This window comes from Aquarana catesbeiana, linkage group LG05, assembly GCF_042186555.1.
Source record: "Aquarana catesbeiana isolate 2022-GZ linkage group LG05, ASM4218655v1, whole genome shotgun sequence".
In the NCBI taxonomy this organism is placed as follows: domain Eukaryota; kingdom Metazoa; phylum Chordata; class Amphibia; order Anura; family Ranidae; genus Aquarana; species Aquarana catesbeiana.
This window is the reverse complement of record NC_133328.1, coordinates 241,111,522-241,137,594: the sequence shown is the minus strand read 5'-3', so window position 1 is coordinate 241,137,594 and position 26,073 is coordinate 241,111,522. Positions and strand designations below refer to the sequence as shown.

General features: G+C 42.7%; 1 protein-coding gene across 2 annotated transcripts in view; it reads left to right on the top strand.

The window, feature by feature from the left end:
* Window positions 1-26,073, top strand: part of GLB1 (galactosidase beta 1) — a 156,482-nt gene that overhangs the window by 64,905 nt on the left and 65,504 nt on the right. For both annotated transcript variants that reach the window (XM_073630640.1, XM_073630639.1), the window contains exons 8-13: window positions 1,541-1,662; window positions 1,745-1,785; window positions 9,047-9,159; window positions 10,664-10,738; window positions 14,982-15,071; window positions 23,696-23,809. In XM_073630640.1, the coding sequence (XP_073486741.1) occupies window positions 1,541-1,662; window positions 1,745-1,785; window positions 9,047-9,159; window positions 10,664-10,738; window positions 14,982-15,071; window positions 23,696-23,809 (555 nt within the window). The remainder of the gene's footprint in view (window positions 1-1,540; window positions 1,663-1,744; window positions 1,786-9,046; window positions 9,160-10,663; window positions 10,739-14,981; window positions 15,072-23,695; window positions 23,810-26,073) is intronic.

Here is a 26,073-nt window from a genome sequence, read left to right as displayed (position 1 = left end):
TATTTAACAGAAACTCTGTCAGCAGAAAAACCTGACAGGTGTTCTAACCCTTTCCCACTCTTGGGGTCCATGCACACAGGCTTAAAAATTGCTGCTTCTACAGGAGTTTTGATTTTTGCACGTAGAAGAAGCTCAATGTTATCCTATGTGTCTATGCATATTAGGATGTTTTATAGGCATATTTTGAGCTCAGTGTTTAGAGGCAGAACAAAAAAAACCCTCTGGTTTGTTTTTTTGATTGGAGCTTTCTGGCAGAGAAAACGTTAAAAGCTCCTAAACATGTGTAAAAAAAAAAAAAAGAAAGCTCTCTATATGGGGATTTTTTTATTGCCAAAGAAACTTGCATTTTTTTAAACCCAGTGTGCATGGAGCCTTATTCATGGCAAATGATACATTTAAACAACACTACATCCTAATACGAGTGCGTCAGCAATCTTTTAAACAACAACTTGTATGAAACAAGAAGCATTAGTCATATGACTTCCCATTTTTGCATGATACTTTATCTTCTTGTGTCATTTGCTTTGATCTAGTTATGAGATGAGGAAATGGAAAGTACAAAGACAAATTTTGGAGCTCATTGAAGTCACTGTCTTATTTGTGGAACTAGCTAGAGATGGTACATCCAGTTTGGGATCATGCATTGTACATTAACTGGTAGGAAAAAGCCATTTATTTCTGGATAGACTATGGCAGTATATAAATTAATGTGATCAGTAATACAAAAATATACTGTGGCATTAAAAAGATGCCATTGTTGGCATAAGGGGCCTTCTATGCCGAAAGAAAATATTCCTTGCACCAGTATACCATAACTTGCAGCCTAGAAAATATCCTTGGTCCATGAATTCATGCTGTGTATGCTAAATTCTGACATGTTGTACATGCTAATGTGCATGAAAATAAGGTTTGTCAGACCAGACAACTCTTTCCAAACTCTAGATATCTGGTTAGGTGACCCCATGCCTCCTGTATCTTTCTTAACTTTTCAGTTCTTATAGATAAATTCTAAGTGGATAAAGAAAAAAAAAAAAATTCAGTCTCTATTTTTATACCCTGGACTTAACACCAAATCAATATCTTCTGCACTATACATCTCACCCCAAACAACAATACTTTGTAACTGGCCATAAATATGATCAGTGCCGCTAGGGTGTGTGGGCTGGTCTACGGTGGGCCAAACAAACACCTACAAACTCGAGGTCAGGTTTTTATATGTCTTCTAGCCTACCACTACTTCCTTCTGTACCACATACACCACTCACTTCCTATTCTCTAACAGACTCTACCACCAGACACCCCCCCCTCCCTTTCCCCTGCCTTGCCTCTCTCCCCACCCCCCTGTTTTGCGCCTCTCATTTCCTTTCTCTTCTTAACCCCCTCCCCCTTTTCTGTGCTTGTATCTGTGTAACAGATGCAAACAGTAGGAGTCTTCAAATAAAAAAAAAAAAAAAAAAGACTATATTTTACAGTGTTTTTGCTGTATTTTATTAATTTGCAAATCCTTTTTTTTTTTTTTTTTTCTTCTTCTTTTTTATAGGTAAATTCCGAATTTTATACTGGCTGGCTGGATCACTGGGGAGAACCACATTCTGTTGTGGCAACAGATCGCATAGTCAAAACATTAACTGAAATTCTTGATCATGGAGCAAATGTCAATATGTGAGTTGGACTAAGAATCAACAATAATGTATGTGCACTACAGTCTATTTGAAATTTAAATACTTTCTTCTTTGTCCATCAGGTATATGTTTATAGGTGGAACCAATTTTGGCTACTGGAATGGTAAAGCTTTTTCAAAATTGTGCTAAAATATTTGTCTTGTTTTGGGAACATAAAGCAAGTGTTTGAATTGTTCTATAATAGTTGTAATTGTTGGAAATTGGTAAATTGCGGGTAATGGGATATAAATTGGATAGGCAGGTAGACAGAAGTTTTTATATCGTTCATGTCAGTACATATTGTTTGGATCATGTAATTGCTTTTGCTCATATCATTGTTAAGATCTATTCAATAAATGGAATAGGGCCTTGTATACAGAAACTTTTAATGGTCCCAGTTTTTGTACTGATGAGATGAGATTTATGGACATTAGCTAGATAGATGAAAAGTAAGTAATGGGGAAAATCCATTTTGTTTATAACATGTACAATAATCAGTTCACTTTGCATGTTACAACCTAAGGCCTCATTCACACTTATGAATGGGGCCGTTTTGGATTGGGTGCAGGTGATCCAGTGGTGGTTCCCTGCAATTAGCTGCGGGCGGAAGTAGGTGAAAACAATGGAGCGATTACCTGCGAATGATCAGCCCGACATGCTGAGTCTCTGACATCTAATCACAAATGGCCCTATTTGTAAGTGTTTACAAGTGCACTGCTTACACAGGAGATGTATTGTCTTGCGTAAGGCTGTGTCTAGGATTGCAACCTCAAACTTGTTATAGGATTCCCTGTATACAGCATTTAACAGTTTAAAAAGACAGCTCACTAATGCTTTCTTCTCTTGTGCAGATTGATCAGTGTTGTACCTGCCTACTTGTAATTTTCTAAAGAATGCCCATTGTGGGTGGACTCGCATTCCTAGTCTTGATCGGAATGCTATACATAGTTACATAGTAGGCAAGGTTGAAAAATACACAAGTTAATCAAGTCCAACCTATGTTTGTGATTTTATGTCAGTATTACATTGTATATCCCTGTATGTTGTGGTCGTTCAGGCGCCTACCAAATAATTTTTTGAAATTATCGATACTCCCCACTGAAACCACTGCCTGTGGAAGAGAATTCTACATCCTTACCGCTCCTACAGTCAAGAACCCTCTACGCAGTTTAGGGTTAAACCGTTTTCTAATTTTAGTGAATGGACGCGTGTCTTATCAAATTCTCTTTCGCGGGAAAAGCTTTAGCCCTATTGTGGGGTCATCAGTACAGTATTTGTACATTAAAATCATACCCCCTTTTAAGCGTCTCTTCTCCAGAGAGAATAAGGTTCAGTGCTCGTAACCTATCCTATTAACTAGGGTCCTCCAGTCCCTTTATTAGTTTTGTTGCCCTTCTCTGGACCCTCTCCAGTTCCAGCACATCCTTCCTGAGGAGTTAATCCCCTTTTTAATGCATGCCAATATTATGTTTGCTTTGCTTGCAGCAGCTTGGTATTGCATGCCATTGCTGAGCCTATCATCTACTAGGAACCCTAGGTCCTTTTCCAGCCTAGATTTCCCCAGAGGCTCTACCCCCTAGTGAGTAGATTGCATTCATATTTTTGCAACCCAAATGCATTATTTTACACTTTTCTACATTAAACCTTATTTTCCATGTAGTTGCCCACCCCATTAATTCAGATCTTCTTGCAAAGTTTTCACATCCTGTGGAGAAGTTATTTCCCTGCTTAGCTTGGTGTCTTCCGCAAATAGAGAGATTGAGCTGTTTATCCCATTCTCCAGTTCGTTTACGAATAAATCAAATAGGATCGGTCCCAGGACAGAACCCTGGGGGACCTTATTCCCCCCCCCCCCCCCGGACCATTCCGAGTACTCCCCATTTATCACCACCCTCTGAACTTGCCCTTGTAGCCAGTTTTCAATCCATGTACTCACCCTATGGTCCATGTCAACGGACCTTACTTTGTACAGTAAACGTTTATAAAATATAGGAAATAGGCTGAGACAGCTTGCCCCGTTGCTTTACACAGGCAGCATGTATATTGGCTCTGCCATGCTAGACATTGGGGAGCACTTTATAAACCTCGAAGACATTTATTTACTGTTTAAGCTAATTCGACTACATGCACATGGGTGCATTTGTCCATGCAGCATAAACAGAGCTGTATATTTTTGGTGCCCAGGATGTCCTGGAGCTGCGTAAAACTGGCTCTAGACATGAATGAGTGAAGGCAGCTGTGCACCTCTATTAGCATAAAGTAGTACACATGCACAGGGGTATCAAACTCCATTTTATCAAGGCCCATATCAGCATTATTGTTGCCTTTTTAAAGGGCCAGTTGTATCTGTAAGACTAAGCTGTCCAGAGCGCCTCACCCCCACCATTACATCAGATGTCAAGAGCCCCCTACCATCAGAAGTTAAGTGTCCCCCACCCTCCCCTACATCACATTGCACACCCCTTACCTTGTGCTGCTGCGGGGAAGAAGCTGGAGGAAAGCTAGGAAGCAGTGCAGGATCTGGAGAAGAACCAAAGAAGGGCTGGAGTCAGCTCAGGGGAAGCAAAGACAAGGGGGTGCTACGGCTGCACAGAGAGGCACAGGACCTGTAGAAGGAGTTCTGTTGTTGACCATTGTATAGTCTGCCAGGCTTTTTATCTATGTGGACCAAAATGCCTTACACATCAGTATAGGATCCTTCCTTTTTGAAAGGGGACCAGTGACACATCCAGCATGAAGGAGGGTGGGACTAACTATATAGAGCATCCCCTAGCTACAGGGTGAGGTAGGGACAAAATTATTTAATGGCAAACAAACAGCAAACAAAATTATTTAATGCCATTACATTATTTAATGGCAAACAAATGGCAAACAAACGTGTAACATGATACACTACATAAGTGATAAAAATGTGAATGATTCAATATATTACCAAGAGTGACTGCACATATACATAATGCCAGAACATCCATTTAGGTTTGTGCACTCATTATTGATGATATTGTATTGGTTTGTTCACATTTTTACCGCTTTTATATTACAGTATATAGCAAAAGTGAGTACACCCCTCACATTTTTGTATATATTTTATTATATCCTTTCATGTGACAACACAGAAGAAATTACACTTTGCTACAATGTGGAGTAGTGAGTGTACAGCTTGTATAACAGTGTAAATTTGCTGTCCCCTCAAAATAACTCAACGCACAGCCATTAATGTCTAAACCGCTAGCAACAAAAGTGAGTACACCCCTAAGTAAAAATGTCCAAATTGGGCCCAAGTAGTAATTTTCCCTCCTCGGTGTCATGTGACTTGTTAGTGTTACAAGTTCTCTGGTGCGAATGGGGAGCAGGTGTGTTCAATTTGGTGTTATCACTCTCTCATACTGGTCACTGAAAGTTCAACATGGCAAAGAACTCTCTAAGGATCTGAAAAAAAGAATTGTTGCTCTACATAAAGATGGCCTAGGCTATAATAAGATAGCCATTACCCAGAAACTGAGCTGCAGCACAGTGGCCAAGACCATACAGCGGTTTAACAGGTCAGGTTCCACTCAGAACAGGCCTTGCCATGGTCGACCAAAAGTTGAGTGCACATGCTCAGTGTCATATCCAGAGGTTGCCTTTGGAAAATAGACGTATGAGTGCTGCCAGCATTGCTGCAGAGGTTGAAGGGGTGGGGGGGTCAGCCTGTCCGGGCTCAGACCATATGCCTCACACTGCATCAAATTGGTCTGCATGTCTGTCGTTCCAGAAGAAAGCCTCTTCTAAAGGTGATACACAAGAAGGCACGCAGACAGTTTGCTGAAGCCAAGCAGACTAAGAATATGGATTACTGGGACCATGTCCTGTGGTCTGATGAGACCAAGATAAACTTATTTGGTTAAAATGGTGTCAAGCATGTGTGGCGACTACCAGGTGAGGAGTACAAAGACAAGTGTGTGTGTGTGTGTATGTATGTATATGTGTATGTATGTATGTATATATATATATATATATATATATATATATATATATATATATATATATATATATATATATATATATATATATATATATATAATAGTATGTATGTGCATCTCATAAAATTTGAATACAAAAATTCAAAAAAAAGTTTATTTTAGTAATTCAAAAAGTGAATCTCCTATATTTTATATAGATGCGTTAAACACAGAGTGATAGATTTCAAGCTTTCCTTTCTTTTAATTTTGATGATTATGGCTTACAGCTAGTGAGAACTCAAAATTCAGTATCTCAGTAAATGTGAATATTACATAAAAAATAAAAAAATAAAATAAAAAAATAAAAAAGGATTTTGAATACAGAAATGTTGGCTTACTGAAAAGTATGTCCATGTACAGTATTGTATGCACTCAATACTTGGTTGGGGCTCCTTTTTGAATGAACTACTGCATCAGTGCAGCATGGAATGGAGGCAATCAGCCTGTGGCACTGCTGAGGTGCTATGGAAGCCCAGGTTTCTTTGATAGCAGCCTTCAGCTCGTCTGCATTGTTGGGTCTAGTGTCTCTCATCTTCCTCTTGACAATACCCCACAGATTCTCTATGGGGTTTAAGTCAGGTGAGTTTCCTGGCCAATCAAGCACAGTGATACCATGATCATTAACCAGGTATTTGATACTTTTGGCAGTGTGGGCAGGTGCCAGGCCTTGCTGGAAAATGAAATCAGCATCTTCATAAAGCTGGTCAGCAGATTGGAGCAACCAACACCAGCAGATGACATGGTTCCCCAAATCATCACTGACTGTGGAAAATTTTGCATTTCATTTGTAAATCAAGGTCCCAGAGTCTAGAGGAAGAGTGGGGAGGTACAGTATCCAAGTTGCATGAGGTCCAGTGTGAAGTTTCCACAGTCAGTGATGATTTGGGGAGCCATGTCATCTGCTGGTGTTGGTCCACTGTTTTATCAAGTCCAATTCTACCAGGAAATTCTAGAGCACTTCATGCTTCCTTCTGCTGACCAGCTTTATGGAGATGCTGATTTTATTTTCCAGCAGGACTCGGCACCTGCCCACACTGCCGAAAGTACCAATACCTGGTTTAATGATCATGGTATCACTGTGTTTGATTGACCTGCAAACTTGCCTAATTTAAACCCCATAGAAAGTCTGTGGGGTATTCTCAAGAGGAAGATGAGACATTGGACCCAACAATGCAGATGAGCTGAAGGCAGCTATCAAACCTGGGCTTTCATAACACCTCAGCAGTGCCACAGGCCGATTGCCTCCACGCCATGCCGCATTAATTTTTATTGGATACTGAGATACTGAATTTTGGTTTTTCACTAGCTGTAAGCCATAATCATCCAAATTAAAAGAAAGAAGTGCTAGAAATATATCACTCTGTGTGTAACACATCTACAGTCAGGTCCATAAATATTGGGATATCGACACAATTCTAATCTTTTTGGCTCTATACACCACCACAATGGATTTGAAATGAACAAGATGTGCTTTAACTGCAGACTTTCAGCTTTAATCTGAGGGTATTTACATCCAAATCAGGTGAACGGTGTAGGAATTACAACAGTTTGCATATGTGCCTCCCGCTTTTTAAGGGACCAAAAGTAATGGGACAGATTAACAATCATCCATCAAACTTTCACTTTTTAATACTTGTTTACCAATCCTTTGCAGTCAATTACAGCCTGAAGTCTGGAATGCATAGACATCACCAGACGCTGGGTTTCATGCCTGGTGATGCTCTGCCAGGCCTCTATTGCAACTGTCTTCAGTTCCTGCTTGTTCTTGGGGCATTTTCCCTTTAGTTTTGTCTTCAGCAAGTGAAATGCATGCTCAGTTGAATTCAGGTCAGGTGATTGACTTGGCCATTGCATAACATTCCGCTTCTTTCCCTTAAACTCTTTGGTTGCTTTCGCAGTATGCTTTGTGTCATTGTCCATCTTCACTGTGAAAGCGCCGTCCAATGAGCTCTGAAGCATTTTGCTGAATATGAGCAGATAATATTGCCCGAAACACTTCAGAATTCATCCTGCTGCTTTTGTCAGCAGTCACATCATCAATAAATACAAGAGAACCAGTTCCATTGGCAGCCATACATGCCCACGCCATGACAATACCACCACCACGCTTCACTGATGAGGTGGTATGCTTTAGATCATGAGCAGTTCCTTTCCTTCTCCATACTCTTCTCTTCCCATCACTCTGGTACAAGTTGATCTTGGTCTCATCTGTCCATAGTATGTTGTTCCAGAACTGTGAAGGCTTTTTTGATGTTGTTTGGCAAACTCTAATCTGGCCTTCCTGTTTTTGAGGCTCACCAATGGTTTACATCTTGTGGTGAACCCTCTGTATTCACTCTGGTGAAGTCTTCTCTTGATTGTTGACTTTGACACACATACACCTACCTCCTGGAGAGTGTTCTTGATCTGGCCAACTGTTGTGAAGGGTGTTTTCTTCACCAGGGAAAGAATTCTTCGGTCATCCACCACAGTTGTTTTCCGTGGTCTTCCAGTCTTTTGGTGTTGCTGAGCTCATTGGTGCATTCTTTCTTTTTAAGAATGTTCCAAACAGTTGATTTGGCCACACCTAATGTTTTTGCTATCTCTCTGATGGGTTTGTTTTGTTTTTTCAGCCTAATGATGGCTTGCTTCACTGATAGTGACAGCTCTTTGGATCTCATATTGAGAGTTGACAGCAACAGATTCCAAATGCAAATAGCACACTTGAAATGAACTCTGGACCTTTTATCTGCTCCTTGTAAATGGGATAATGAGGGAATAACACACACCTGGCCATGGAACAGCTGAGCAGCCAATTGTCCCATTACTTTTGGTCCCTTAAAAAGTGGGAGGCACATATACAAACTGTTGTAATTCCTACACCGTTCCCCTGATTTGGATGTAAATACCCTCAAATTAAAGCTGAAAGTCTGCAGTTAAAGCACATCTTGTCAGTTTCATTTCAAATCCATTATGGTTGTGTATAGAGCTAAAAAGATTAGAATTGTGTCGATGTCCCAATACTTATGGACCTGACTGTATATAAAATATGAGTTTCACTTTTTGAATTGAATTACTGAAATAAAGAAACTTTTTGATGATATGCTAATTTTATGAGATTCACCTGTATATGTATGGCCAGCTTTAAAAACCTGCACATTGCTATTAAAAAGATGTAGACTGGCTGAAGTGACCCCAGAGGCGCCCTCTTGTTAATTAAAACTATAAACAACACCACTGCAGTTTTGTATAATATTACCTCAAAGAAAAGTAATGCTCATTTAAACCAATTTGTGCATTAGAAGGTACCTATTCAGATTTTAGTTAAGTGCCAAATCTGTGGGTCGCAGAAACCTTTCTACCCAGCTTTTTTGGTGTTTACGTTGAATGCTTTATTGCTTATAGGAGCAAACACGCCATATGAACCGCAACCCACAAGCTACGATTATGATGCACCATTATCTGAAGCTGGAGATCTGACCGATAAATATTTTGCCATTCGAGAGGTTATAAAAAAGGTATTTTTTGGTTTTATGCACTTTTATGTCTTTGTTATTAGCTCCATTTATTTGATTTAAAACCACTTATTTAAACATTGACTTGAATTATCGTTCTTCAATTTGTGTGCCAAATCCTCTGGCATGTTTTTTGCTGGTAAAGTCTGTAATCCTAAACTCATTTATATACTGTATAATTTTTAAATTTTTTTTTTTACTATTCTCTGATCTCTTTCCTCTTAAATAAGAGAATTTGTTTTCTTTAAGAAATATGTTATGCTTTATTTAACAGTAACTTGTCTGTGCTAAATATAGAATGAGCTGACATAACCTTGTACACAATGGAAAGTCCCAAGACCAAAGTAACAGTTTAGATTAACAGTTTAGATATGCCACCCTCATCTCACAATTTACCAAAAAAGAAGGAACCCCCTATGTAACTTTAAGGGCAGTAGATAGAGCGTAACCAAGGTATATAAAGAAACACTAGTACTAACACTAGCTAAGTTCTTTATTAAATACCCTCATCTCACAACACTATCCTTTCAATAGGTTTTGGTTTCCTACATTACATTGGGGGATGTAGACTAGACATGTCTGACTTGGGGACTTCACAGACCAGGCAGAAGATAATTTTTTCATAAGCCACTGCCGTGTATAGATACTTCTATTACTGCCTTCTATTAGGCTGGGTTCACACTATTGCGAATTGGATGCGGTTTTTAGGTTGGGTCAGGGGAGGGAGCTAGGGTGATTGTGTGTGTGCGCGCCTGTGCTGCCTATCACCTCCCTTGTGTGAGTGCCACCTGTTATCTCGGGGCGAGGAGGGTGAGGTGGTGGTGTGTGCTGCCTGTCATCTCTTGGGGGGATTTAGGGGGCTGGGGTGGTGAGTGTGAGTGCCACCTGTCACCTGGGGGGGGGGGGGGGGGTGTTGGTGTGCAGCCTGTCACATCCTAGTGGTGTGTAGCTTGTCGCCTCTTTTGCGTATGCAGCCTGTCACCTCCGGGCGGGAAAGGCTTCTCCCCCTTCTCTCCCTTCTCTCCCTTCATTTCTGTAGGTAAGGTGATCACAGAGAGGGAAGGGAGTTGTGGTACTGGAGGAAAGGGAGAGGGCGCCCTCTGGTGGTAGGAGGGTGGCAGTATAGGTTATGCTTGCTTGCTCGCCTGCTGCACGGCCTGGCCCCCGTCCATGGCCCAGGTGTTGGGGACCCCTGCCTTAATGGATCCACAAACAGGGCAGGGCTAACATGCACGTGTAAGTAAATGGAGGGAACATTAAGTGAAATATGCAGACAGACACTGTCGGGCCACTTATCTTGGGAATGGGACAGTGTGAATAATTTGTTGCCCCTAAAAACTGACCAGTGACTTGGGGAAGCAACCATCCATATGTTCTTGTCATGTGACCTGCCTGATTATGGTGGGATGTCTGTGGGCAGCAATTGCTACAGTACCTTGCCCAATGTTACTAAATGAGTTGCAGTTTAAGTAGCCCTAATTAATCATTTTCATTTTATTTCTTTCAGTATAAGAAGATCCCTGAAGGTCCTATTCCACCAACAACACCCAAATTTGCTTATGGAGAAATACACATGGAAAAAGTGAGCATTTCCCTTTTTTATCTTTGAGCGTATGTATTATTGCAGAAAAACCTGTTTGTTATAAAAGATGAGCTTTATGTGGTTTTAAGATAAATTTGCAGGCATGTTATATTTTTACATTGCTACATTGACCCAGCTTGGACCAATGTACATTAGAGGTCGGCCGACGATATTTGGCGTTTTTTATTTAATTGGCATCTGTAATAGAAGTCAATGCAAGTTGCCTGAAAGGGGTTGTAAAGTTATTTTTTTTTTTTTTTAAAAATAACAAACATGTTATACTTACCTTCACTGTGCAGCTCGTTCTGCACAGAGTGGCCCCGAACCTGGTCTTCTGGGGTCCCTCGGCGGCTGTTTCAGCTCCTCCCCGCAAGCATTTACCACCTTCATGCGAGCTCCCTCGCACGGTGGTGAGTGCTTGCGGGCGCGCTCCCGTGATACAGCCGGCGGCTATAGCCGCTCGCTGTATCACTCGGCCCCGCCCCCCGGCGCGCCGCGTCATCGGATGTGATTGACAGCAGCGCGAGCCAATGGCTGCGCTGCTTTCAATCCATCCACTGCAGCCAATCAGTGACCAGGCTGAGCTGCAATGAAGCTGACGAGGACGAGGAGCGAAGATTCGAGGCGTCAGGTAAGTAAAACGGGGGGCCTGGGGGCGGCGGTACTGTCAAAAGTTTTTTCACCTTAATGCATAGAATGCATTAAGGTGAAAAAATTTTTACCTTTACAACCCCTTTAAGTCTTCTGTGAAGCACTTCTCTCCTCTCTGGGCAGCCTGCCAAGTCTAATAAAAGAACCTGAAGAGATACAATGTTTACACTTATCAATGAGCTGAACTCTGTGTGTAGAAGCTCTCAGTTTAACCATTTAAAGACTAAATCTTTTCTGACACTTGTTGCTTACAAGTAAAAATCCTGTATTTTCTGCTAGAAAATCACTTAGAACCCCCAAACATTATTTATATTTTTTTTAGCAGAGACCCTAGGGAATAAAATAGCAGTTGTTGCAATATTTTATGTCACACGGTATTTGCGCAGCGGTCTTCACACAATTTTTTTTTTTTTTTAAATACACTAATGAAATAAAAAACTATGCAGTAAAGTTAGCCCATTTTTTCGTCCAAAAGTTTTGATTACCGTATTTATCGGCGTATAACACGCATAGGTGTATAACACGCACATTAATTTTAAGAGGGAAGTTTCAGGAAAAAAAGTAAAATGTAATAAGGATTTAATATTTAAGCAACATAAGGGTCAGTGCCCATCTGCAGCCTCACCATTGCCATCAATGCAGCCTGATTAATGCCCATCTGCAGCCTCACAAGTGCCATCAATGCAGCAGCCTCACCACTGCCATCAATGCAGCAGCCTCACCGTTGTCATCAATACAGCAACCTCACCATTGCCATCAATGCAGCAGCTTCCTATTACAGAGGCCGCCAAGTAAGCAGGAGATTCTCACAATATTTAATCTGATGGCGCTCGTCCCGCCCCCCTCCCTGTCCCCTCCGAGGCAGCTAAAATTGAAGTATTGGCATATAAGACGCACACACTATTTGCACCCAATTTTCATGGTGAAAAAGTGAGTGTTATAAGCCAATAAATACAGTACCTGTTTTTGTGTATTCAATATTTAAGATATAGGTTTTTTTTAAAAATCTAAATTATACATACAAGTGATCTGATTGAAGGTTTGTTTTGTTTAATAAATGTTTAAATGTAAAAAAAATTCTGTATCACTTATTACTTAAGGTTGCTTTCACACTGGAGCGGTCATGCATTGACGGTAAAACGCTGCTAGTTTTAGCGGCGCTTTCTTGTCATTTTAGTGGCGCCATTTGGCTGCTAGCGGGGTGCTTATAACCCAGCTAGCGGCCGAGGAAGGGGTTAAATGCACCGCTGACGAAACGCTTTGCAGGCGCTTCGGCAGCGGTGCGCATTCATTTCAATGGGTAGGAGTGGTGGAGCAGCGCTATACACCGCTTCAAAGATGCTGCTTGCAGGACTTTTTTTTAACATCCTGCCAGCGCATCGCCTCAGTGTGAAAGCACTCGGGCTTTCACACTGAGACTGCAGGGGAGCCGTTTTGCAGGCACTTTACAGTGCTATTTTTAGCCCAAGAGCGCCTGAAAAATGCCCCAGTGTGAAAGGGGTCTAACTCTTAGATTTTATGAGATGAAGGGGAAAAAAAAAAAAAATCAGCCTAACATATCGGCCAAAAAAAATCGGCATCGTATATCGGCCATCGGCCACCGCGATTTCTAAATATCGGCATTGGCCAGAGAAAAACCCATATCGGTCGACCTCTAATATACATATGTACAGTATATGTAGTGGCTGATGAGTGTGGATCACCTAAATGGCCTCAAACATAGAACTGCAAAACACAGGTGCCAGGCTGTGGCTGTCTTTACTGGCCAGTGCAGGATGATGTCACTCCCACTTAGTCATCCCAGTACACAGAATCTGTGGCGGAATGTAAATTGAGTTGCAGTTGCGCATTCCAAAGCAAGCTTTGAATAAGCAGGTAGGTTTATTTTATTAAAGGAGAAAAGCAGCGCCTTCTGAGTGTAACATTAGGTGATTTATTCAGAGGCAACAAGTAGACAACTTACAGCAAGTGTTAAAAGCGCTCATCAGGAAGTGCTGGAACCACCAGCATCCCCATATGCTCCAGCTCACAGTGGGGTCCAGCACGCCCTGTTCTGCAACAAAGTGCCTGCCTGCTCAGTTTTTTTAACTGAGACTTTTGTTCCACTTTAACACAATAGCTTAGAATAAATTTATTGGCTAGAGAGGCTCAAAATTCAATAATGTTGATGTAAATCTGGGATCTCAAACTGGCGGCCCTCCAGCTGTTGCGGAACTACAAGTCCTATCATGCCTCTGCCTGTGGGAGTCATGCTTGTAACGGTCAGCCTTGCAATGCCTCATGGGACTTGTAGTTTCGCATAAGCTGGAGGGCCACCAGTTTGAGACCCCTGATGTAAATCCTAACTAGATGACAGTAGGCTTGTTAAAGCACAGTAAAAGATGAGACAGGGCACCACTATCTAAGTTTAGACTTTAATAAAAACAATAAAGGGTTAAAAATACACTCACATGTAAAAAACAAATAACAGCATGCATCTGCTTTTGTCTACTTTTTACATGCGAGTGTTTTTTTTTACCCTTTAACTAGTTTTAATAAAGTCTACACTTAGAGATGGTGGCGCCCTCCTGTCTCTTTAATCTTTTACAGCATACAGAGGCATTACCCTATACTCTGTCAGAGGAACTGCAGCAATCCTAAAGTGAACATCCAGAGTTTATGGACATTACAATGTGACTCTGTTCAACTGCTTTTTATCCCGTCATTTTCTTGCAAATAGAACCCAAGTCTTTTTGCGCCATAAAACAATTTTCTGCATTACTTGCTTCTGAGTGCTGCTGATCTTCAGCCTCTTTGCAGCTAATTTTTGTTTACATGCAGTCACTCCAATGTTAGCTGGACATCATTGCTGTGGACTGGTTTTCTGATTGTGACAACAGTGGTCCATTGCAGCACAGTGTGGGTCAGTATGGCCACTTTTAGTAGTTTTCACCAGGAAGGCATGTTCACTATAACAGTGCAGGAGCAAGACAGGCAAACCAGGACACTGTGATGTCACTCTATAACAGGAAGTGTTTGAGCAAGGACTTCAATGTTAGCAACCCCAGATATTATTTTAATGAAAGCTATACATTACATTTAACATGTCAAAATTACATGAGATTTTAGTGATTGAGTTTAGAGCTACCTAAAATGTATCTAATCCCAAAAATAACATATTGCAACTTACAAGTGTTTAATTAAATGTGGTGGCTGCGTTGGTTTTCTTTTTCAAGCATTTTTACCCTTTACTTTCACCTGTTTATTCTGCCAGTAACACACTTCCAGTCCTAGAATGACAAAAGGTAAACTGCCCTTCTATATCGGGGCAACAGAAACAATATAGGCCAGAACTGTGTCATTCATCTATTGTCTGTAACAAAGAGGTGATTAATCCTCAGAGCTAACTAAGAACAATTTACCTGATATTAGTCAGCACACAAAGTATTCAGCACTCAAAATTTCTAACGCGCTCATCAGGTTTTTTCTTTTTTGTACAGGTAGTTGTGCTACTCCATCAAAAGACCCCATTTGGTGCCTGTGTCTTGGGGTGCGATTTTAAATATAAATAATTACAACAATCTGCAGTTATACATTTTCATTATCTTCACAGGTTAAAACTGTCCTGGAAGCACTTGATATTTTGTCACCATATGGACCGATTAAAAGTACATATCCTTTAACATTTGATGACATTAAACAGGTATGAAACAGTTTATTTATCTTTTCTTGCACGTGCTTTCAAGTGTATATCAGGGCAAAATAAAACAATAAAAATAAAATAATAATAATAAATAATAAAAATATATGCAGTACATTCCTGCGATACATGCGTGTGCGTATATATGTGTAAGATTGGCCGGAGGATTTGTGGGAGGAGTCTGAGAGGGCTATTTAAGCCTCCTCCTCTGTCAGGGCCAGTGTTGTGGGCGGTTCTGGGTTCAGAAGGGCGTGGGGCTGAGATGTCACTTTTGGGTCCTTGCTGAGCATGGTTGGCTGCATCATGGTGGCGGTGCTTACACTGGGCTCCACCGTGGAGTCCACCTGCCCACCCACCCACCTTGTTACCTCTGGACACATCCCACATCACGAGGGCGCCACCAGCTCCTTTCTCCCTAGGCAGATCCAGCATCTAGGGGGGGCGCCCTCCCGCTTCTCCCGATGTTTCTGCCGGGTGAGGAGGGGGGGTGATCCGCTGCCGCTGACTCCTCTCCCCATGCTCATCCAGCTCCACGAGGGAGCCGCCCGCCAGGGGGGGTGATCGCTCACCCGCCCGCCAGCTCCTCTCTTTACATGCACATCTTGCTCCATGTGGGAGCCGCCCGCCCGCTTCTCCGGGTGTTCAGGGGGGGCGGCCACCCGCCCGCCTGCTCCTCTCTCCCCACAATTTGTATCGCTGCAGCACTGAGGACATCAGACCTGCACACAGCAGTCATGGCAATGGTCAGACGGGAGGTGACAGGTCTGTTGTGGCTTGCAGTAGATGTACAATGCTGGTTTGTCATCAGTTATCTTTATCGTTTTTTCTTTGTGGTTTTAGTCGCATGGTATTCTCAAGCTTACATAAGGTTACATTCAGTGTCAGAAGGGCTTGGCAAGACGGGGAGGATGTAAACCACATACATTGCTGCTTTTACTGGGTTATTTTGTTTCTTTGGTCAGTGTTTCTATCATAGCGTTTCTGTCCCAGGAGTTCTGTCATAGCATTTTTTGGTCATAGTGTTTTCTTGCCCCAGCGTTTCTGTCATAGCGTTATTCTAGCCCTAGCGTTTCTGTCATAGCGTTTTTCTGCCCCAGCGTTTCTGTCATGGCGTTCTGCCCCGGCATTTCTGTCATTGCGTTCTGCCCCAGCTTTTCTGTCATTGCATTCTGCCCCAGCTTTTCTGTCATTGCGTTCTGCCGCAGCTTTTCTGTCATTGCCTTCTGCCCCAGCTTTTCTGTCATTGCGTTTTGCCCCAGATTTTCTGTCATAGCGTTCTGCCCCAGCATTTCTATTATAGTGTTTCTGCCCCGGAATTTCTGTCGTAGCGATCGACCCCTGCATTTCTGTCGTAGCGTTCTGCCCCTGCATTTCTGTCGTAGCGTTCTGCCCCAGCATTTCTATCGTAGCGTTCTGCCCCAACATTTCTGTCGTAGCGTTCTGCCCCAGCATTTCTATCGTAGCGTTCTGCCCCAGCATTTCTATCGTAGCGTTCTGCCCCAGCATTTCTATCGTAGCGTTCTGCCCCAACATTTCTGTCGTAGCGTTCTGCCCCAGCATTTCTGTCGTAGCGTTCTGCCCCAGCATTTCTGTCGTAGCGTTCTGCCCCAGCATTTCTGTCGTAGCGTTCTGCCCCAGCATTTCTGTCGCAGCGTTCTGCCCCAGCATTTCTATCGTAGCGTTCTGCCCCAACATTTCTGTCGTAGCGTTCTGCCCCAGCATTTCTGTCGTAGCGTTCTGCCCCAGCCTTTCTGTCGTAGCGTTCTGCCCCAGCATTTCTGTCGTAGCGTTCTGCCCCAGCATTTCTGTTGCAGCGTTCTGCCCCAGCATTTCTGTCGTAGCGTTCTGCCCCAGCATTTCTGTCGTAGCGTTCTGCCCCAGCATTTCTGTCGCAGCGTTCTGCCCCAGCATTTCTGTCGTAGCGTTCGGCCCCAGCATTTCTGTCGTAGCGTTCGGCCCCAGCATTTCTGTCGTAGCGTTCTGCCCCAGCATTTCTGTCGTAGCGTTCGGCCCCAGCATTTCTGTCGTAGCTTTCGGCCCCAGCATTTCTGTCGTAGCTTTCGGCCCCAGCATTTCTGTCGTAGCGTTCGGCCCCAGCATTTCTGTCGTAGCGTTCGGCCCCAGCATTTCTGTCATAGCGTTTCTGCTCCAGGGTTTTTTCATAGCGGTTTCTGCCCCAGAATTTCTGTCATGGCATCTCTGCCTCGGGATTTCTGTCATGGCGTTTTGCTGTCATGGCGTTTGGCTGTCATGGCGTTTTGCTGTCATAGTGTTCTGCTCAGCATTTCTGTCTCGGTCTTCAGTCTCAGCATCTTTCATAGCGCTTCTGCCCCAGGTTTTCTGTCATTGCATTTCTGTCTCAGCGTTCTGTTGTTGCATTTCTGCCCCAGGATTTCTGTCATTTCATTTCTGCCTCAGCATTCATTTTTTAGCATTTCTGTCATAACGTTGCTGTCCCTGCATTTCTGTCCCAGGATTTCTGTCATGGCATTTCTGCCTCAGCATTTCTGCTCCAGGATTTCTGTCATTGCATTTCTGCTTCAGCGTCTAAGTCTCAGCATTTCTGTCATAGTGTTTCAGCCCCAGGATTTTTGTAATTTCGTTTCTGCCTCAGCGTTCAGTTTCAGCTTTTCTGTCATAGCGTTGCTGTCCCTGTGTTTCTGCCCCAGGATTTCTCTCATGGCATTTCTGCCCCAGGATTTCTGTAATTTCTGCCTCAGCGTTCCAGTCTCGGCATGCTGTCACAGCGTTTCTGCCCCAGGATTTCTGTCATGGCTTTTCTGCCTCAGCGTTTCAGTCTCAGCGTTTCTGCCCCAGGATTTCTGTCATTACGTTTTCTGACTCAGCATTCAGTATCAGCATTTCTGTAGTAGCGTTTTCTGTAGTAGCGTTTCTGCCCCAGGATTTATTTCATAGCGTTTCTGCCTCAGCGTTCAGTCCCAGCATTTCTGTCATAGCCTTTCAGCCTCAGCGTTTCTCAGAGGGGCATTGTTGTTCAGTCATGGCATATACTCCGGTAGCGCTTTTTATCTTCGTTGTTTGTCATGTCTCATTGTATCTTTGTTCATGTTTGTACCTGGGTCAGTTAGCTAGGGCTCACATGTCGGGATCTGTCACGTCTACAGGTTTCGTTTGTTAATGATAGTTGACCACAATCCTCTCGCCCGTATACCATACGTCATACGATGCACGTTCATTCACTACACCTGTACGACCACCCACCACGGTCCGGTCTGTGGGTACACCGGCTCTGAGTTTCAGTTTAACTACCTGTCTCTGTGCTGCAGGTTACTCGGGCTCACTTGCCACTTACACGAGGGTGGGGTGGGGGGGTCTGTCATCAGGTTAATTTACGCACAGTGGTCTTGACATTTCTGGTCACGTTCTCATACTTAGGCAGACACAGAGGGGCGTTATTATTCTCATGTCTGGTTGTCTCTTATTTCTGTAGTTTGTGTTCTCAGGTTGGGCTGTATTGGCATCCATACTGACATCAACCATGCTTGCACTCACTTCCATTAGTCCTGCCCGTTGTTAGGGCTAGTTGATTGGTGAAGATGTTTCACCACTGGGCTCACCCTTGGGTCAGAAGCAGTCATCAGTTTTCTTTCAGTTGACGTCCTGTTGCAGAGGCCCTGGTTACCGCTCAGGGATTTATAGTCTCTCTCAGTGTGTGTGCTGAGCCATGTCCCCTTGACGGTCCTTAAAGTGGTAGGTTTGGGCAAACATCGGCATGATTCTGCATTTCACTCTCGGCTCTGATCTCTTGTCTAGGACGTTGCCTGGAGAACTGCTCAGGGACGTCGGTCCAGTCATTTTTCCAATCCCCAGCCTGTTCCAGGTTGGGGGAGGGGGGGCTTCAATCACTTTGGGTACGACAGTATGTGCCATGGGACTCATTTCCCCAGGTTGTCTCGGGCATCAGGCTCATCCAGTCTTTCACGGGACATTTAGCTGGGTTCTGGGTAGCTTCGCAGGTTCTATAGGGGGTTCCTTCTCATCACCAAGTCAGGAGTCTGTGGGTTTCTCCTGTCATAGCGTATACATACCAGATACATACGGTTGCCATCCGGGCGCACGCTACTCCACTTAAAGGATTGTTACCTTCCCTTCTTCACCTAAATTTGGTGTATTTTTGCCCTTTTCAGGCATACTGACCAGTCAGGCCAAGCCATACCTCAGGCCTTGGTTATTAGGAGTATCGCATTTCACACTTGAAGACTTTGACTACAAGTGTAAGGCTGGCCGGAGGCCAGCCTGTATTTGTGGGTGGAGTCTGAGAGGGCTATTTAAGCCTCCTCATCTGTCAGGGCCGGTGTTGTGGGCGGCTCTGGGTTCCCACCCACCCTTTTCCCACAGCCTTCATACATACTCATAGTACTTTTTTCTTATTCTTACTTTCAGGGTATGCCCTCTTTTCAGGCATACTGACCAGTCAGGCCAAGGCACACCTCAGGCCCTGGTTATTAGGAGTATCGCATTTCACACTTGAAGACTCTGACTACAAATATATATATAAATATATAATATATATATATATATATATATATATATATATATATATATATATATACACACACACACACACACACACACACACACACACACACACACACACACACACACACACACTCTCTAACAAGTTTCAGTAAGGGTGGGCCAGCAGAAAAGGAGCTACTGTAACTACTCTATCTCTCTTCTCTCTCTCATAAAACGTTGAATGCATAGGACAAAGGAACACCGGCAACGTCTACAGGCTCTCACATGTCGCTGTTAAGGTTCTTAAGAACTGACAGACAAGCTGGGGAGGGGCCAGGCCGCAACATGTTTCCTTCTTCAGGCTGAAGAATGTGTGTGTGCACGCGTGTATATACAAAAATCAAGAAAACTTTTTGTTTTACCAGATTCAATTTCCATTTTTATTTTTTATACTAGTAGTTACCTTTCGCAGCAATTTCAGCTAAACCCACTTGTGGCATTTTATCTACAATGAAAATCGAACGTTCATTGTGTGCAAATGAGTTGCCCTTGTTTGACTTTTCTTTCACGCTATCCAGTTTATCCTAATCCAGCTTAACTGGGTTTTATGTCTGTGTAGGCCATTTCATGATTTGAAGCTTTTTTTTCTATACTTGCAGGGTAATGTAATGTAGGGTAGTTCAGATAAAGCCTGAAGGTAAGTATGTTTAAGGTCTTTATCCTGCTGTAGGAAGAATTAATCATAAACTAGACATAGACCACAGGGTATTATATTGCATTGCGAAATGCTGTGGTAGGCCTTTTGGTTCAGAAATTTTTATCACTATGTATAAGTTGCAAGTTGAATGTGGCAAAGAGGCCTAGATCATCGTGCTTGCTTCTCTACAATGGTTTATGTCACTCTGTTATTTGACTCAATGGTCCATATGGCCACCTTCCAGCCTTCAGTATTTCACTGACAATGGTTCTTTGCCCAGGCAAGCTTTTCTTGGAAAGCTATTCTACAAATTGCAAAATAACAGCCATTCGACCTGTTTAAAATGTATGTATAGTCAAAACATTTTTTACTTTAGGATAGAGTAGGGAAGGTTCAAAACCCTTGCCGGATTATTTTTGTCTGTGGACCTCACAAATTTCCTTTTGCTTTCATTCCCAGAAACACAAAAGGAAGTTAGAGGGAATCTCCTAAAGTGCGGGGAATTCCTGTCTTAGACTGTTATCCCAGAAACGTTCCCCCATTGGAAGAGTGTCCCTCAATTCAAAAATTTTGGATTTCCCCTTTCATTCTTTGTGACAATGGCCAAAAGTACAAGTAATCTCCTCAGTGGCGACACGGCAATAAAACCTTAACAGGTTTTTCAGCTTTCCCACTCATTTTGCTGGACACGCCTCTTGGGCATACCCATTTTTTTGCTAGTGTTCTTGGGTGATTGACCTCTTCTCCCTTACAGAATTTATTAACACATTTATTATTTTACTTTGGATATTGCTTAAAGATTGTTTTACATTTGAACTAAAAATAAGATTTTGAGCAATCTAAAGCAAATTCCAATGGTTTTTATTGGAATTTTTCAATAACCTAAAAGTGTAGTACAGTACAAAAAAATTAATTGGTCCAGCATATTACAAAGTACTGGGTTCATACAAGATAAGATTTTTAAAAGCCCAATGACTGTCAAACCTATGCGTGACCACTGTTTCATTAGTCAGGTAGCGAGGTCATTGATGATATATAGTCTAAACAGTAGACAATATACAGGTATAACATATGTGCTGTCCACAAAAGGGGGAGCTACTGAATAAGAAAAACAAATATGAAGTAGTAAGAAGTACAGGGAAATCTGTTTTCAACGTAAAACATGTTCGTAACTGCAGCCTGTTCGCTTACATGGACTCCTGCGAGCCCTTCAATGTTTCTCAGAATTTTTTTTAGCATTGTGGATATTTTACTTAATAATATACTAATAGCGACTAGAGGGAGAATCTACAAATCTGAATTTGATCTGAAGTAAAAAGTATTTTACAGTGATACACACTAAAGGTAGGAAAATATACAGTCCCTGACAAAAGTCTTGTCGCTTGTGTACAAATTGACCTGAAGTGCCGCTAAAATATATTTCTAATCAAGATTTTGTTACAAGAAATGGGTCATTTTAATCCCAACAGCTTTTGTAATAATGTTTCAGTGCAAAACGAAACTGACAAAGTATTCTAATATTCACAGCTTGGTAAAGTCCATTAAGTAAATTTTTGCCAAGACATAAGTGTTGTCGCCTTGTTATATTAGCTTCACCTGTGACTAATAATGGATCAATTAGGTCTCAGGTGTGTATAAAAAGAACACCAGTACACTAGACCTTCTCAACTGCAACTAGACCTCTGCAAACATGCCTAAGATTCACCCGGAGACTAAAGTGTTGATTATCAAGAGGCTGAAGACCAGATCCACTGCTGATGTGGCAGACACCTTCAATGTGTCTCAGCATCAAGTTCAGAGGATAAAAAAAAAAATTTGAAGAGACTGGAGACGTTTTGGACAAGGCCAGGTCAGGCCGACCCCGCAAGACAACTGCTCGAGAGGACCGTTTGTTGGCTCGAAAATCCAAGGCCAGCCCATTTTCCACTGCAGCAGAGCTCCACGAGACCTGGTCACCTGAAGTCCCTGTGTCAACCAGAACAGTTTGTCGGATTCTGTCTCGAAATGGCCTCCATGGTCGAATCAGTGCCCATAAGCCAGCACTAAACAAAAGACAATTGAAAAACCGTGTGGCATTTGCCAAGGGCCAAAAGGATGGACTCTGGAAAAGTGGCAGAAGGTGGATTTTTCAGATTAATCTTCTGTTGAATTACACCACAGTCGCCGCAAATATTGCAGGAGACCTACTGGAACCCTCATGGAGCCGAGATTTACCCAGAAAACAGTGAAGTTTAGTGGAGGCAAAATCATGGTCTGGGGTTACATCCAGTATGGGGGTGTACGAGGGATCTGCACGGTGGAAGGCAACATCAATAGTCTAAAATACCAAGAAATTTTAGCTACCTCTTATATTCCCAACCATAAAAAAGGCCAAATTTTGCAGCAGGATGGTGCTCCATCGCATACTTCCATCTCCACATGAAAGTTCCTTAAGGCAAAGAAGATCAAGATGCTCCAGGATTGGCCATCCCAGTCACCAGACATGAACATCATTGAGCATATGTGGTGTAGGATGAAAGATGAATCATGGAAGATGAAACCAAAGAATATTGACGAACTCTGGGAGGCATGCAAGACTGTTTTCTTTGCTATTCCTGATGACTTCATCAATAAATTGTATGAATCCTTGCCAAACCGCATGGATGCTGTCCTTCAAGCTCATGGAAGTCATACAAGATAAAAATTTGAATCTCACAGCACCACTACTTAATTTGCTGACATATTTTTGGATTTTCAGTAAATTTGTTCAATTTCTGTATAGGCGACAAAACTTTTGTCTTGCCAAAATTTGACCTGTCTGTCTTGATTAAATGGTAAATCTTTTTTCAGTGAAACTAATTTATTTCAGTGCATTAAACATCATTTGGGAGGGCTTTAGCTTTTCATATGAGCTATTTCTAACGCCAATTTATTAATTAAAAGTCAGGTTAATAGCAGGAGTTTCTACAAAATAGAGAAGCGCCAAGACTTTTGTCAGGGACTGTATGTATGAAATGACTAGCTTCAAATCAACATTTTAATTACTCAAAATAAATATACATTGAAAATATTGACTATTTTATTTACAGTAATATCAATGTCCATGTTCATATATGGGCAATTTGGAATCGCAGGCAGAATCGCCACAATTCCAAATCTCAAAATGATTGACACCCATTTGGGTGGCATTCAACTTAAATGGCACCCCAAACATGACTCGATTTTTGGTGCAACTGACGCGCTACTAAACACACGATAATTGCACCAAAATGCGAGTGCAAAATCTCTCCTGGTTCAGGGCCAAAAGTTGGTCTCTGAGCTTCTTTGGAGTGACAATTGAACATAGGGCAGGCCATTCATGTGAATTGGCTGCACTACACACATGAGAATCACTTTTTGCTGCATTTAGAATTTTGCCATTTTGTAAACTACTCTTCTGAGTTGTGTTCAAAATTCTTGTCTATTTTTTCAGTACCATGGCTTTGTATTGTACAGAACAATATTACCCAGAAGCTACAATAACCCTACAACACTTGCTACTTTATTCAATGGAGTTCGTGATCGAGCCTATGTCACAGTTAATGGGGTAAGAATTTATTTTCTATAAAATAATTCTATAATACTTAACCACTTGGGTCCCAGCCATCATCCTAAAATGATGCTGGGACAGTGGCTGTTTGTCCCTAGAGTTGTTTTTAAACAGCTAGCCTCAGAAACTTTTTGGGTCCGTGTCAGCACTGGCAGTGACACTGCCTGCTGTCATTGGCAGCCAAGTTCCAACACTAAGCCCAGGAGCTTAAACAATCAGTTCCTAGGCTTCTGCTTGTGTAAGGGAGCGCAATGTCATTTACATTTTTAGTGAATGTAAAACTGTGAAAAAGTCACCGTCATGTTAGTTTGTGTCCTCGTCAAACCAACTCGATCTTGATCTTAATGTTGTGTTCGCAGTCACAGTGTAGCACCGAAAGGAAATGTAATGTGCTACACTGCATAAAAGTTGCACTAATGTGATCCCTTTTTAAGCAGCAGACTTTGTTATATTATTAGGGGTAAATGTATTGGGGTGTGCAAATTATGAAAATGTTTTTTTTTTTTTTTTTTTTTTCAAATTTTTTACTGTTTATTTCCCAAGAAACCTCAAAGGAAATAACAATGTATGTATTCAAATTTGCCCCCAATTTAAATCCCTATTTGTCCCAAAAAACACAATCTATAATGCGTTGGGGTAGACTACAAAAGCTAAAAGATATAAAGCTTAGAACCGAGACATCACTGAAACAAAAAAAAAAACTCTGGATTTTAAGGGGATTTAGGGCGAATAGAGCTTGGAGACTTAAATGGTTAAAAATAGAGGTCGACCGATATATCGGCCGATATTTGGCAATTTTTGATAAATCGGCATGGGCCGATTATTATCTAAATTAGGCCGATATTTAAAACTGGCCGCCGTTCCTCCTCCCCTCTCCACACTCAGCGCGGCGCTTGATGCTTGCCAGAGCCGCTGAGTGTGTGAAACTGACAGGTAATACAGAGGAGAGAGAGAGGGATCTGTCAGAATTGAGGTTGATGTTGGGGGTGGGTGGGACCCGGCCGGGGTGGGCGGGACCCAGCAGCTGTCAAACAACCAATAGGATAGGATCTGGGCGGGCCGCTATGTGTATGTGGCCCTGCCCCTTTTCTTAAGCAGCCCAATCATTGGCTGCTGTTTGATAGCTGCTGAGTGGGTCCCGCCCACCCCAACATTAAGCTCAATTCTGACAGCTCCTCTTTGTTAGTTTCACACAAAGTTTACAATCGGCTCAGTGTGAAACCTGTCAGTGCCATCTGCCAGTGCCACCTGCCAGTGCCACCGCCAAACAGTGCCACCTGCCAATGCCAATCAGTGCCACCTGCCAGTGCCAAGCCAATCAGTGCCACCTGTCAGTGCCAATAGTGCCACCTGCCAGTTCCAAACCAGTGCCACCTGCCAATGCCTGCCAGTGCCAACCAGTGCCACTGCCAATCAGTGCCACCTAGTGCCTGCCAGTGCCACCGCCAACCAGTGCCACCTGCCAGTGCCTCCTCCAACCAGTGCCACTGTCAATCAGTGCCACCTGCCAGTGTCATCTGTCAGTGCTACCTGCCAATCAGTGCCACATGCCAGCGCAACCTGCCAGTGCCAACCAGTGCCATCTGTCAGTTCCAAACCAGTGCCACGTGCCAACCAGTGCCACCTACCAGTGCCATCTGTCAGTTCCAAACCAGTGCCAATCAGTGCCACCTGCCAGTACCAATTAGTGCCACCTGCCAGTGCCAATTAGTGCCACCTGCCAGTGCCAATCAGTGCCACCTGTCACAGCCAACCAGTGCCATCTGTACTGAGGACATCAAGTGTGTGGTAGAGTGACAGGAGCAAGCAGGGAGGAGTGGATGAGGTGTTTTTTTTTGTTTTTTTTTCTTTAAATCGGCCTAAAATATCGGCCACAAAAATCGGCATCATATAGCGGCCATCAGCCGCCCCAATTTCTAAATATTGGTATTGGCATCGGCCAGAGAAACCGTTATCGGTCGACCTCTAGTTAAAAAGCTCTAGTGATGCTGATTTTCAGTAGCTAAGGTATTGAACACATGGCAGAACTGTGTTTTGTAAAGCTTAATGATTTGAGAGGAAATTTGAATCCTGTTGTAACTAATACTGTTAATTTAGATTCAATATATGTGTTTTCAATGATCTGGTTGTGCCCTGCCGATGATCTTGGATGTGGCCATGGAACTTGAAGCACCAACTACTGCCATTGACTTCTTACATGTCATCAAAGGTCTTAAAAATGGCAAGAGCCCAGGCCCAGATGGGTTCACGCCCCATTTTTA